At 43.0% G+C, this 16,025-nt stretch overlaps 1 protein-coding gene across 1 annotated transcript in view; it reads right to left on the reverse strand.

The window, feature by feature from the left end:
* Positions 1-16,025, reverse strand: part of ntsr1 (neurotensin receptor 1 (high affinity)) — a 61,890-nt gene that overhangs the window by 22,732 nt on the left and 23,133 nt on the right. Inside the window, exon 2 of the mRNA XM_076277307.1 lies at positions 3,941-4,142. Within this exon, the coding sequence (XP_076133422.1) occupies positions 3,941-4,142 (202 nt within the window). The remainder of the gene's footprint in view (positions 1-3,940; positions 4,143-16,025) is intronic.

Genomic DNA, 16,025 nt, shown 5'->3' on the forward strand with positions numbered 1-16,025 from the left:
TGATTGGAGGGCCGGCTATTTCTGAAAATGTTTTTGTTTTTTTTCAAATACCACACAAAACTGCAAACAGAAAGTGCAAGTGTTTTTATCTCTTTTTAGACACCTGTGCTAGCAACCTTAGCTTATGAATAAAATAATGATAAAATAAATATTAATACAAATTATAAAACAAACAAAAAGCATAAAACAGGTATGTGTGTGTTTCACACCAAATACAAATATTTTCCTCTCATAACTTATTTAAACCTGCATGGCAAACTTTACAAAAGTTTATGAAGGGGGTAAATTTACCCATCTAATTTGCCACTGGATAGCAAGCACCTCAAATTATGCACCTTTCAGTAAATACTGGATGTTGAACATATTTGAGCAGGTTTACTTTCTTTTTTTGTCATATTACCCATATAACAAATTAACAGAAAAAACATTAGGCCTAAGATGTAAACCAACAATAGTAAACTATTACTAGCCTATAACCACAAACTGTTATTATAGGCCTACAATAATGTACCCTGGTTAAATCAGTTCCTATCGTGGGTGACTTTGTAGTTCCTCAGAGCCCTATTTTTACTACCCCTGCTGTCTGTACCACGTCCATTACGGACACGATCATCACGATTACCACTGCCCCCTCCAGCTATGTTGAGCAGAGGGTCGAAATAAGCATGGTATGCTTAGTGGACACCGTGGGCGGGAGGGGAGTGGAGCAGTGACTGTGTGTGTGTGTGTGTGTAGTGTGTGTGTGGGTAGGTGGGGGCAGTGTGCTGTAAGTATGTAGAGGATGTGTGTTGGAGAAGATCCTGAAGACAATGTGCTGTGTATGTAGGGGGGGGGGGGCTGTGTGCAGCAAGTATGTAGCAAGCAGTGTGCTGTATGTATGTGAAGTGATGACAGTGATGATGTAAGTGTGTGTGTTGGGGATGGGGGTGGGGGGGCAGAAGGCTAGGCAATCAAGGACATAGGTAGATGGAGGAGAAATCTAAAATAATAAATAAAAAGTTCTATGGAGATGTGCAAAAGTTGGAGAAAGTCAGATATGTGTGTGTGTGTGTGTGTGTGTGTGTGTGTGTGTGTGTGTGTGTGTGTGTTTTGACGTGTGATGAAATAAGAAAATAAATAAAAGGTATGTAGCATAGGGAGAGGGATGTAAAAGTGCTAAAAGTCATGTAGGTGTGTGTGTGTGTGTGTGGGGGGGGGGGGGGGGGGGGGTCATGAGTGCTGAGTAGTGAATGAGTGCAAAGTCAGTATAGTGTGAGTTCAGAGTTGGGAAATGTTTGAGAGTGCTGAGGAGTGAATGTGTGCAAAGTCAGTATAGTGTGAGTTCAGAGTTCGGATGGCCTGGGGATAAAAACTTCTCCTGAGTCTCTCAGTTCTGGCTTTGTGACTACATAGGCGTCTTCTTGATTTCAGCGGTAGGAATAATCCATTGTTAGGATGAGAAGAGTCCTTCAGAATCTTTTGGGCTCTTAGGAGTACTCTTCTGGAATAGATATCTTGTAGAGCAGGGAGTTGAGTTCTTATAGTACGTTCAGCTGAGCGCACTACTCTCTGCAGAGTACTACAATCTCTAACTGTGGAGTTCCCATACCAGGTGATGATGCTACCAGTTAGAACACTCTCAACCGCTGAAGTGTAGAAGGCCTTCATGATGGATGTAGAAACTTTGAATTTCCTTAGCTGACGAAGGAAGTAGAGTCGTTGTCTGGACTTCTTCAGAACATATTGAGTGTTAACAGTCCATGTTAAGTCTTCAGTAATGTGGACACCAAGGTATTTAAAACTTGTGACTCTCTCTACAGGTTGCCCGCTGATCATTAGTGGGGTGTAACTGTAGTTCTGCTGCTGCCTTCTGTAATCCACTACCATTTCCTTGGTTTTATTGATATTCAGTGTCAAGCTGTTAGATTGACACCACTGTGCCACCTCATCAACCTGATCCAAGTAGAGCTGTTCATTGTTGTTACTAATCAGGCCCAAGATCACTGTGTCATCTGCAAACTTGATGATGGAGGTATGACTACTGTTGGCTTTGCAGTCATGTGTGTAGATGTTGTACAGCAGTGGACTCAAAACACAGCCTTGGGGAGCACCAGTGCTGATGGTTAATGAGTCAGATGTCAGACCCCCCACTCTAACCACTTTTGAACGGTTGATGAGGAAGTCAAATATCCAGTGACACAGGGTGGAGTTCAGTCCTAAGGCCTTCATCTTTGTGACCAAGGTGAGAGGTACTATCGTGTTGAATGCTGAACTAAAGTCAATGAACAGCATCCTCACATAATTCCCATTCCCCTCCTCCAGGTGAGTTAAGGTGGTGTGCATGAGGTTTGAGATGGCATCCTCTGTAGACCTGTTGGCTCTGTAAGCAAATTGGAGGGGGTCGAAGGAGGCAGGGAGGGATGAGCAGATAATGTTTTTCACAAGCTTCTCAAAACACTTCATCACTGTAGATGTCAGGGCTACTGGGCGGTAGTCATTCAGACATGATGGACTTTTGTTTTTCGGTACTGGAACAATAACAGACTGCTTGAGGCAAGTAGGAACTGTCTCTTGAGCCAATGATGTGTTAACGATATAAGTGAACACAGGAGCTAACTGAGCAGCGCAGGATTTCAAAATCCTGTTAGAAATTCCATCCGGTCCAGTAGCTTTTCTACAATTTACCCTCCTAAAGGCATTGCTCACATCGACCTCAGAGACACAGAAAGGTGCATCCTCATTTGCTTCACATGCTGCAGCTAGTGCAAGATAGTCTGTGTTTTTCATGTCAAAGCGAGCATAAAAAGCATTAAGTTCATCAGGGAGGTCTTTACTCACATTCATCATAGGAGGGGACTTTCTTTCAAATCCAGTGATGGTTCGGAGTCCTTTCCACACTCGTGCTGGATCACCCTCCAAGAAATCAGCTTCAACTTTGTCTCTATAGCGCCGCTTAGCATCTTTAATAGCTCTACGTAAACTATAAGATGCTGCTTTGTAATCCGTCATATCCCCTGAAATAAGCCCAGCATTATAAGTCATGGTGCGTGTCTTTAATGCCTTTAATAGCTCTACGTAAACTATAAGATGCTGCTTTGTAATCCGTCATATCCCCTGAAATAAGCCCAGCATTATAAGTCATGGTGCGTGTCTTTAATGCCGTTCTCACTTCTCTATCCACCCATGGCTTCTGGTTAGGGAAGCTTCGGATCTTTACAGTTGGGATGATGGAATCAGTTAGCATATTGATGTAACTCAATGCTACTTCCGTAAACTCATTGATGTCAGCAGAGTTTGTCTTGAACATCTCCCAGTCAACGTTGCTAAGGGCGTCCTGTAGCCTGGCTTCCGATTGGATTCCGGTGTAGAGTGTGTGTTTAGAGTGTCTGTGTGTGTGTGTGTGTGTGTAGAGTGTGTGTGTAGTGTGTGTATGGGTAGAGTGTGTGTGTGTTTAGAGTGTGTGTGTGTGTGTGTGTGTAGTGTGTGTGTGTAGAGTGTGTGTGTGCGTGTGTGTGTGTGTAGAGTGTGTGTGTTTAGAGTGTGTGTGTGTGTGTGTGTGTGTGTGTGTGTGTGTGTGTAGTGTGTGTGTTTAGAGTGTGTGTGTGTGTGTGTGTGTGTGTAGAGTGTGTGTGTAGTGTGTGTGTGTGTAGAGTGTGTGTGTGCGTGTGTGTGTGTAGTGTGTGTGTGTGTGTGTGTAGAGTGTGTGTTTAGAGTGTGTGTGTGTGTGTTGTGTGTTGTGTGTAGTGTGTGTACAGTGTGTGTGTGTGTGTGTAGAGTGTGTGTGTGTGTAGAGTGTGTGTGTAGTGTGTGTGTGTGTAGAGTGTGTGTGTGCGTGTGTAGTGTGTGTGTGTGTGTGTAGAGTGTGTGTGTAGTGTGTGTGTGTAGTGTGTGAGAGTGTGTAGAGTGTGTGTGTGCGTGTGTGTGTGTAGTGTGTGTGTGTGTGTGTAGAGTGTGTACTCACGTAGAACCATGACCCCATGACGTAGAGACTGGGTGCGGTTGGGCTCCACGGCAACGCTCAGCATGGTGGCGTTGCCCCCGACGACGCAGACGCGGTTGTCCTGCGCTGCCTCCCGGAACATCCGCAGCAGCTGATTAGCGATCACTCCATTCAGCACCGAGATCAGCGTCATGGGGACCACGAAGGACAGGAAGGCATTGACCTGTCCAGCAGCAGAGAGAGAGAGAGAGAGAGAGAGAGAGAGAGGGGGGGGGGTGAACTCTACTCAACATAGCTGATACACACACACACACACACACACACACACACACACACACACACACACACACACACTAAGCAACTCTACTCAACATGGCTGATACACACACACACACACACACACACACACACACTAAGCCAGTCTACTCAACATAGCTGATACACACACACACACACACAATAAGCAACTGTACTCAACATGGCTGATACACACACACATACACACACACACACACACACACACTAAGCAACTCTACTCAACATGGCTGACACACACACACACAGACACACACACAAACACTAAGCCAGTCTACTCAACATAGCTGATACACACACACACACACACACACACACACACAATAAGCAACTGTACTCAACATGGCTGATACACACACACACACACACACACACACACACACACACAATAAGCAACTGTACTCAACATGGCTGATACACACACACACACACACACACACACACACACACACACGAAGCCAGTCTACTCAACATAGCTGATACACACACACAAACACACACACACACACACACACACAATAAGCAACTGTACTCAACATGGCTGATACACACACACACACACACACACACACACACACAAAAACACACACACACTAAGCCAGTCTACTCAACATAGCTGATACACACACACACACACAATAAGCAACTGTACTCAACATGGCTGATACACACACACATACACACACACACACACACACACACACACACACACTAAGCAACTCTACTCAACATGGCTGACACACACACACACAGACACACACACAAACACTAAGCCAGTCTACTCAACATAGCTGATACACACACACACACACACACACTAAGCAACTGTACTTAACATGGCTGATACACACACACACACACACACACACACTAAGCAACTCTACTCAACATGGATGATACACACACACACACACACACACACACACTAAGCAACTCTACTCGACATGGCTGATACACACACACACACACTAAGCAACTCTACTCAACATGCATGCACACACACACACACACACACACACACTAAGCGCAACTCTACTCAACATGGCTGATACACACACACACACACTAAGCCACTCTACTCGACATGGCTGATACACACACACACACTAAGGATCTCTATTCAACATGACTGATACACACACACACACACACACACACACACACACTAAGCGACTCTACTCAGCATGGCTGATAAGATAGACTAAGCTGCTGTTTGATCTGTCAGATAGCTGATCTCCAGGTGCGGACGGTGAATTGGCTCATTAGGTGTTTGACATTTGTTCTTCTTCTTGACAGTTCCATACACACACACTCACACACACACACACACACACACACAAACACACACACACACACACACAGAGCCTTCAGTGGGAAGCATAATTGCTGTGACTACTGCAGAGTGGGAAATGGAGAGAAGGGGAAGTCGGAGCTGGAGGCTCCCAGGACAGAAAACAAGAAGAAATTCATTTGAGATTCGTTTCCACAAGAGTGGGAGTGGCAACTATGCTGCAAACCATCTCTAATGTACACACACACTCTACACACACACACTACACCATCTCTAATCATCAATCATCAGCAGTCTTCTAAATCTACACACACACACACAAACACTCTACACACACACACACACAAACACTCTACACACACACTCAATGTACACACACACTACACCATCTCTAATCATCAGCAGTCTTCTAAATCCACACACACATACACACACACACACACTAATTAGCAGCTGTCTTTGTAGCTGTTCCTTTCTTCCTCCACACAAGCAGTGCAATATTATTGCATTTCAACCCCCTCCACCCCCAAATGTAGTCTCTAATCATGGCCATTGTCATTTCAAGCATGCCAACAATCACAGCCCCAAAAAATGTTAATCGAGTTAATTAACAGATTGCAGATCTTTTGTACTGCTCTTGGACAGTAATGACATCCTGATTAAACTGATAAAAAATAGCCATCATGAAAGGAAGTGTAAACTGAGCATCAAACAGAAGTCTGATCACAGATGGCTCCATCACACACACACACACACCCCGTCACAGACAGCTCTCGCAGGGCATGGGGTCAGTTTCTGTGCTTACCTGATATGGAACAGCAATGATAATCACCATGATCACATATCATAGAAATGTACAAAGGCCGTAATATTATTATTCTAAACAGACATGGAGGAACATGCTGATGAGTCTACTACGAGTCTCTCTGACATGGAGGAACATGCTGATGAGTCTACTACGAGTCTCTCTGACATGGAGGAACATGCTGATGAGTCTACTACGAGTCCCTCTGACATGGAGGTTTTGGAAGGAACATGTTATCACCATCATCTGATCTCCAAATCATCTTAACTCCAAATCAGCCGTGGCGTACTGGTTTGGGCTTTCGGGCTTATAACTGAAGGGGTTGCCGGTTCGATTCCCGACCAGTAGGAAAAATGTGGGCGGGGAAAGTGGTTGAGCATTGCTCTCCTATGACCATATCCACGGCTGAAGTGCCCTTGAGCAAGGCACCTAACCCCTCACTTCTCCCCGAGCGCCGCTGTAGCAAGACACCTAACCCCTCACTGCTCCCCGAGCGCCGCTGTAGCAAGACACCTAACCCCTCACTGCTCCCCGAGCGCCGCTGTAGCAAGGCAGCTCACTGCTGTGTTCACTGTGTATCTGCTTCACCTCACTGTGTGTTCACTGTGTATCACTAATTCACAGATGGGATACATGCAGAGACCAAATTCCTTGTATACACAAGTATTCTTGGCCTAGAAACCTGATTTACATTTACACCATCTGAACATGTCTCCTCATAGCGATCATCTGAACTCCAAATCATCTGAACTCCAAATCATCCGATCATCTGAACTCCAAATCATCTGAACTCCAAATCATCCGATCATCTGAACTCCAAATCATCTGATCATCTGAACTCCAAATCATCTGAACTCCAAATCATCCGATCATCTAAACTCCAAATCATCTGATCATCTGAACTCCAAATCATCTGAACTCCAAATCATCCGATCATCTGAACTCCAAATCATCTGAACTCCAAATCATCCGATCATCTAAACTCCAAATCATCCGATCATCTGAACTCCAAATCATCTGATCATCTGAACTCCAAATCATCTGAACTCCAAATCATCCGATCATCTGAACTCCAAATCATCTGATCATCTGAACTCCAAATCAGACTGAATTTCAGATGATCAGCACATCAGCACATTTTTTTACCATCACCAACGAGTCATGATCATTTCCCAGATTCTGTGGAATAGACATACTGTATGGGGACCTGTGGAGGTACACGGCACAATGTAGAGGACCACTTGTCTAATTGGGCTTTGTTTAAAAACACTAAAAGCCACTCATTTGCATGAGGAGTAGGAGAGAACCCCAGCGTGAGTTTAGAAGCATGTGACCTCCTCTAGCTTCCTTCACAGATGTCAGAGCGTGAAAATCCACCACCTGAGGAAAACAAATCACAAGCTCACATGCGCAGATTTAGAAGCAGTCACTTCCGTGTGTGTGAGTGTGTGTGTGTGTGTGTCTGTCTGTGTGTGTGTGTCTGTCTGTGTGAGTGTGTGTGTGTGTGTCTGCGTGCATGTGTGTGTTTCTGTCTCTGTGTGTGTGTGTGTCTCTGTGTGTGAGTGTGTGTGTCTGTGTGTGTATCTGTGTGTGTGTGTGCATGTGTGTGTGTCTGTGTGTGTGTGTGTGTGTGTGTGTGCGCGCATGTGTGTGTGTCTGTGTGTGTGTGTGTGTGTGTGTGCGCGCATGTGTGTGTGTCTGTGTGTGTGTGTGTGTGCGCGCATGTGTGTGTGTCTCTGTGTGTGTGTGTGTCTCTGTGTGTGAGTGTGTGTGTCTGTGTGTGTGTACAGTGTGTGTGTGTGTGTGCGCGCGCATGTGTGTGTGTGTGTGTGTGTGCGCGCATGTGTGTGTGTCTGTGTGTGTGTGTGCGCGCATGTGTGTGTGCAGTCATTTCCGAGAGCTTCCCGTAGCGCAGGGTTGATGTTTTTAAACCTGCTGGGGCTCCTCTCAAATGACCCGTGACTGATTGTACGTGTTGGAGAACACAAGCGTGTGCAGCAGTGCTGATGTGTGTGTGTGTGTGTGTGTGTGTGCAGCAGTGTGTGTGTGTGTGTGCAGCAGTGTGTGTGTGTGTGTGTGTGTGTGTGTGCAGCAGTGTGTGTGTGTGTGCAGCAGTGCTGATGTGTGTGTGTGTGTGTGTGTGTGTGTGCAGCAGTGCTGATGTGTGTGTGTGTGTGTGTGTGTGTGTGCAGCAGTGTGTGTGTGTGTGCAGCAGTGTGTGTGTGTGTGTGTGTGTGTGTGTGTGTGTGTGCAGCAGGGCCTGTGATGCGTGGAGCCTGTGTCGCTTGCCCGCGCTTATTTCCCGTCCACCGAGCTCACGTTGATTTGATGCAAATCAGAGTTCGGAGAGCGTAAAGCACAGGTTACTGAGGGGGGGCTCAGCTCATCAGGGAGGTGTGTGTGTGTGTGTGTGAGAGAGTCTGTGTGCCACAATAACCCAGCCGTAAGGTGTTTATGTGTGTGTATGTGTGTGTGTGTCTGTCTCTCTCTTTCTCTCTCTCTCTCTCTGTATGTGTGAGTGTGTGTGCACATGTGTGTGTGTGTGTGTGTGTGTGTGTGTGTGTGTGTGCAGGGGTTAAAGTGTGTGGGGGGGGGGAGGAACGCAGTTCCGCCACCTCAGATAAATTAATAATAAATATATTCTTTCATAACAATATAGCGTGATATTGTAAAAATAAATGGTGAGTTAATTCTTGTCCAAAATGTATTGCTACACCACGATACTCAATATGTTGTCCAACGGTAAGCCATTTTCCCCCGTTGCACCGACACTGGATTTTAGGGTTCCCCCACCTGCCAAATCCCACTTTTACCACTGTGTGTGTGTGTGTGTTTATGTGTTTGTGTGTGTGTGAGTTTGTGTGCGCGTATGTATGTGTGAGAGTCTGTGTGTATGGGTGTGTGTGTGTATGGGTGTGTGTGTGTGTGTGTGTGTGAAAGAGGGAGAGAGAGTAGGAGAGTCTGTGCCAATAATGTTGATTGTGTCTGGATATTATAACATTCATCAAAGTTTTTTCATTTCAGGCACGCTCTGTCACTGACATATTCATTCGCCTGATGTCATGACCCTGTCAGAGTTAGCAACACTCTGGCATTTGGGTTTGACTTCAGCATCTTGAAATGGCATTCCACTACACATTCTTGAATGCCAAAACAGCCTTCAGAAGACATCTTGTGCAGCATACTATATGTCTGCTTTATTCTGATGGGGTGAGTTCATTTGAGATCAAAGAGATTTAAGGTATTACTGCTTGTATTCCACAGCAAACAAAATATGTTTCAAAAGAATCATTATTTAATAACAATAGCATGTGCCAGGACATAAGTAATGTTCGATCCAAATGTCATTCTTAGTAAATCACTGATTCCTACCTGTTATTAAATCTGATTCCCACTGTCTGCAGTCAGACTAGCATGGTGTGAAGGTTACACGTTTGCCACTATACTTAAGACTGAAGATGGCATTTAATAATAATCAGTAATAATGACCTTTTTGTAACAACCCAGTTCTCTCCCAATCCTGCCACCAATTTCACTCTCATCATCACCTTACTATTGATTATTGGCTAATTTGGCTTAATCTCCAACACCTGTTGGACTAATTTCCTCATTTTAACCCACCTGTTGGATTCCTGTCCTTATTTAAACTAGTCTGCTATCACCAGACTAAGCTCAATCTTTTAAGATTGAACATTGGTCTGGGGAGTCTGCTCAGTATTTTCTACTGCACAAGAGGCGTGATCAACGGGCATAGCTAAAATGACTCTGTACACATAGTCATTCACCAATCTGACCAACCAACCGGGTGACGTTTGCAGAGTGACGCGAAAACTCCAGGCAGAAAACTTGTCAACAAACGTGTTGGTGATTTATTGTAAAAGCACCAATTTGATTTTTAGAGATGATTTTTAATACTTTATCATTATAACATTTGATAAATGAACCTTACATTTTTCAGTAGCCATGGGTGTGTAGATTTGAACAAAATCTGGTTTGGTTCAGATTTTGTTCGGGAGTATTTACTGTCCAAAAAATCTGATTTTGTTTACCGTGCTCGGAGTTTGGTGCTGGGCTGGTGGGTGCCTTATTTGTGCCCACTCACTCGGCGAAAGAGAACTCTCGTCGCAAAATCAAAATTCCACTGGAGCTCCCAGCGGAGCCTTACAACACTGTTTACAGCTCTTTGAGTCACGGTAAAATGTCATTTTTATTACATAGCTAATTTAGATACACTTATTATACGGCTCTTCACAATGCAAGTAGAACGCATCATTGACTTGAATGGGATTTCCCAAAGTTCTACCGGTCATTATTTTCGCTGAATAATGACCGCTGTCAATGGCAACGGATTTTCATTCAAAAGTGAAGGCAGACGGTTGATCAGTTGTGTTCTAAAGAACGTTTGGTTTAAGTTCAGTGTGTGTTCCGAACATTGTTCCCTCTAAGCTGCGCGCGCACGGCCGCACAGACCAGTCGAAGTGGCCGCGCAATAGATTTTTCAGACCGCGCACATTTTTCAGACCGCACAAACGATTTTTTTTTCAACGGCGATGTAGGCTAGGTAATAAACATTTAAAATACTGACATGTCTGACAACCAAGCCGGATGTAGCCTAAGTTAGAATGTTTACATACAAAGTATCCTTTAGTCTACTCTAGGCGTTCCCTGCTCCAGTTATGTAGTAGGCTACCATGGCGAAAAGAAAGGCAGAGCAGATGCCCCAGAAAAGGTCTGCCTAACGTTTAACTCATTGAGTGCCAAAAACGTAATATTACGTTTTGGTAACACTTTATAATAACTACACACAATTCATAATTTATTAAGCCTTTGTTACTTATTAGTTAATGGTTTGTTCATCATTAGTAATTTCTTGTTCATACATAATTTATCATCAGTAAAGCATTTGTTCACACAATTATAAATGGTTTGTTCATAGTAAATAAGCCTATCCAAAAATATGTTTGTAAGTACATGATTTATACTTAATAAGTAATGAAACAACCACTTATAATGAAATCATTTTCTTATTATAAACCAGTTGCAAACTATTACAAAATGCTTTGTTCATCATTTGTAAAGCATTGTTACTATGGTAATTCTCATAAATAAAGTATTTGTACACACAGTTATAAATGGTTTGTTCATAGTAAATAAGCCTATATCTAAAATATGTTTATGAATTATTGTTAATACTTAATAAATTATGCAATATACACATGCACTAATGATTAGTTGGGTAAGGATACATATTTTATAAACCACTTCCTAATACTATAATTCATGATTAACTCAGGGGATACAAGTGGTTAGTTAATGATATTTTGTGAGCTTATCTAAAGTTAGGACTTTCTATGCCTTGCAACACATTTTCAAATGAGTTGTAAAGATTACATTCACATTCATTCATTTAGCAGACAAGCGACGTACACATGTCAATTAAATTGAAGGCCATTGACATAACAATGAAGGCCGGGAATTGAACCCCCAACTTTTCAGGCTACTGCATGCTAGTCCAGCTCCTTATCCACTACACTACCTTGGCCCAGATAGAAACCCCTACAACTATGCAAGAGTTTCTGTTTTCTTCTACTACACACTGTTATGAAACATTTGTAAACTATTATTAAATGCTGTATTCTTCATTTGTAAAGCATTATTCCTACATTAATTCTCATCTGTAAATCATGTTTACACACAGTTAAAAATGGTTTGTTCATAGTAAACACGCATTTCTATATTATAGTTTTGAATTGACTGTTGTAATACCACTGGGCAGAGGTCGTGTAGTGGACAGGGAGCCGGGTTAACATGCAGTAACCCATAAAGTTGGGGGTCCAAACCCCGGCGTCCACCAATGTGGCCTTGCCCTTTCATTTCATTGACATGTGTAAGTCGCTTTGGGTGAAAATGCAAGTGTAAACTTTATAACTCATTTGTAAATGTGTTGCAAGTCATAAAACATCCTCACTTTAGATGAGCTCACAAAATATCATTAACTAACCACTTGTAACTCCTGAGTTAATTATGAATTATAGTATTAGGAAGTGGTTTATAAAATATGTATCCTCACCCTAACTAATCATTAGTGCATGTGTATGTAACAACTGTTAAATAATGGAAATATTACTTAATCAAAAACATATTATTGCATCATTTATTAAGTATTAACAATAATGTATAAACATATTTAAGATATAGGCTTATTTGCTATGAACAAACTATTTATAACTGTGTGAACAAATGCTTTACTGATGATAAATTAGACATTACTAATGATGAACAAACCATTAACTAATAAGTAACAAAGGCTTAATAAATGATGAATTGTGTGTAGTTATTATGCGTTGAGTGCCAAAAACGTAATATTACGTTTTTAGCTTTTTTTTAAATTATGAAACTAGACACTCTAACACACCTTATATGTGATTTTGGGAGCTCTGTGATGAATGGAAATGAAATATATGAGGATCGAAAACTCATGAAAACGCACAATCTGGACATTTTATCTGGACATTTTATCATAACTCGGTTGCCGCTTTGGGTCGAATCAGTGACGCATGCACGTCAGGTCAAAACCAGGCCATTTTCGTGGGTCTATCACTAGGTGGCAGTCTCGCCAGGTCTCGCTGATCACTTCCCGGAAAGTTTACCGAAGTTTACAGGCAACACTTCATATTTCATGAAAGACGTTATATCTCCATTTCTAGAAAAAAAACAGCGATTTTGATGAAAACTAGCCACTGTTTAGCTTGGGATTTCTCAGGAACAGAGGCGTGTAGAAATACACGGTTTGCACCCACTGAGAGCTTAAAGTCTCACCTTTTAAACAAGTCATTGTATGTGTTCATAGCTATAACACAGAATATGCTGTGGCTCTACAAAAATCAGTATAAAGAGGAAAAAATCATCAACAATGGTCTAGATTGCTGGCGCTCTAGGACAAAGCTTCTGAAAACAGCTTGGCATTCAATGAGTTAAACATGAGTTGCTGGATGAAATACTCCAATCTGACACAAAAGATGGTCCAGGTAGAAAAAAACTTTCAGACATATTTATTATATTTGCTCGGAGGCAAAAGCGAAAGGAGAGTTGGTCTGAGTGGAAGCTTGATTACCTAAAGCGTTATTTGACACACAGAAAGTCCATGTAGACGCATTGAAAACATTAAGACTTAGACATGGGAACTCTATTGATCAAATTCTCCCCGAAACTAATAAATCCCGAGAAAGACGAATTCAGATAGCATGATCCGACCCTGAACAAATAAATCGACAATGTGATGGTAGCAATTAACACCAATATGTCCATGTTATCAGTTCAGGATACACGATCATATGGCACGATGCTTGTGCTTTACATTACGTTTCGGAAGCAAACTGATTTCAGTTACAAGACAGTTTTTTTCTGGAATCATTCAGCTTTCAGGATGCCCTGCATAAAACATCCTTGATGCCATTGTAAGTTCTACGCAGACCATGCACAATGGTATGTTTACTTCAGATGGTGCTTAAAGGCTGTAGGCTATCAGCGATTATGGTTGAACGTCACATCTGTTGATGTTCAAACAAAACAGAGAGCTAGCTCGCTACTCCCTTCCCCTCTCTCCCGTGCAATTGAAACTCTCCTAAATGCGCATCTCATCGGTTATTAATTGGAACACTTTATTTTGCCTTTGAGTGGTTGCCAACACTTGTTGGTAGCAATTGGTTTTGTGTACAGATCTCGGAGCCTAGGCTGACTACAGAGACGCGTTTTTTTTGACGCCCTGCTTATGGCAGACAGCTAGCGGATCGTTATGTAACGGATGCCAGCTAGCTTAGCTGTGCTTGTGGAACGTTGGTAAACTTCACTCCCCGACGCCTCAAGAGTGCTGCTGGCATGCGAGCCAGTAGCCTGGGCTATTGGCGCGTTAGGGCTGTGAGGATTTACACGGGCAACTAGCATGCTAGCTCAGTCTGCCTCTGTTACACTCGCATAACAGATAGATAGATAGGTAGATAGATACTTTATTGATCCCCAGGGGAAATTACTTTGTGTGAGAGGCGATTAAACATTAAAACATATTTTAAGTGATATCAAAGTGGAAACATGCGATAAGTGATATATATCAAAGTGGAAACATGCGGTAAGTGATATATATCAATAGAAACATGCAGTAAGTGATATGTATCAATGGAAACATGCGGTAAGTGATATCAAAGTGGAAACATGCAATACGTGATATATATCAAAGTGGAAACACGCGGTAAGTTATATATATCAAAGTGGAAACATGTGGTATTTAGTTAGTCATTAGTTGGGGAACATACAAGACCCTTTCATCCCTGTAGTGTGTTGGATCGACTCTAATTAGTGATCACTTGGACTTTCCCTCGGCTCAGCAGCAGTCACCCCTCAGACCAAGCATCTCAAATAAAAACATTTCAACATTTTGAAATAGTTCAAGATGAAACGCAGGGTCAGAGGGTGAACATCTTCTACCTTACGGACTCTCACCAGGAAAACTGAAATAGGCAATCGAAAACGAAATGTCAGAACCTTGTGCTCTTAATGAAGGATGTCTATAATGGGCTAGCACAATGTGTGCTGTGATTAGACGCCTCTAACAAGACCATGCACAGGCACGCAAATTACAGCCCAAACTACACGCTAATGAGATGCTGCTGAGGCTGAGCCTCTCATTACTGCTTTCATGAATTAATGTTAAATTAGCTTCTGAACACAAACGGCAGTAATACTTGCATGTTCTGTATGGTGCTGTTCCGTAGCTAATTCTTCTCTGTTCTTATTATAATTTAGTGGATTAGTGAAATAAGAACACACACAAAAGCAATGGCGGGGCTCTAAGCCGCAATCCTCTCCTTTCCACAAGTTATCAAGTTATCCATGTTTACAGCCGGTGAACATTTAACACGAGTCGGAGAAAGGCACACGAGCTCAAACAAACATGCACTAATGCAGTGCACAAGATCATACAACCCAACATACAACCCAACATGCACTAATGCAGTGCACAAGATCATACAACCCAACAGACGAACCCATGGACTTGCACCTGTGTGTGTGTGTGTGTGTGTGTGTGTGAGAGAGAGACGAGTGAGGCCTTTCTGATAAACGCAACTCTGTGAGCCTGTGTGTGTGTGTGTGTGTGTGTGTGTGTGTGTGTGTGTGAGATGAGTGAGACCCTCATGATAAACGCATCTCAGTGAGATCTGCGAGCCTGTGTGTGTGTGTGTGTGTGTGTGTGTGTGTGTGTGTGTGTGAGAGAGAGACGAGTGAGACCTTCCTGATAAACGCAACTCTGTGAGCCTGTGTGTGTGTGTGTGTGTGTGTGTGTGTGAGATGAGTGAGACCCTCATGATAAACGCATCTCAGTGAGATCTGGGAGCCTGTGTGTGTGTGTGTGTGTGTGAGAGAGAGAGATGAGTGAGACCCTCCTGATAAACGCAGCTCCTGTATTCTCTCTGAAGGTCGGGTTCCAACACAAACACACCTTTTGTCACGGCTCAGAGACGGAGACTTGCAGGGCTGCATCTCGGCCGTGAAGCTTTTCCATTCTTTCTGCTCTGCTCTCACCATACACACAGTACAGGTGCAACACACACCATGCAACAGCACATACAGTAACACTCTGCTCTCACCATACACACAGTACAGGTGCAACACACACCATGCAACAGCACATACAGTAACAC

This window comes from Alosa pseudoharengus, unplaced genomic scaffold, assembly GCF_046254945.1.
Source record: "Alosa pseudoharengus isolate Yale_2024_CS ecotype anadromous, Long Island Sound unplaced genomic scaffold, YU_APseudo_1.1 YU_APseudo_1.1_scf_9, whole genome shotgun sequence".
NCBI lineage: Eukaryota > Metazoa > Chordata > Actinopteri > Clupeiformes > Clupeidae > Alosa > Alosa pseudoharengus.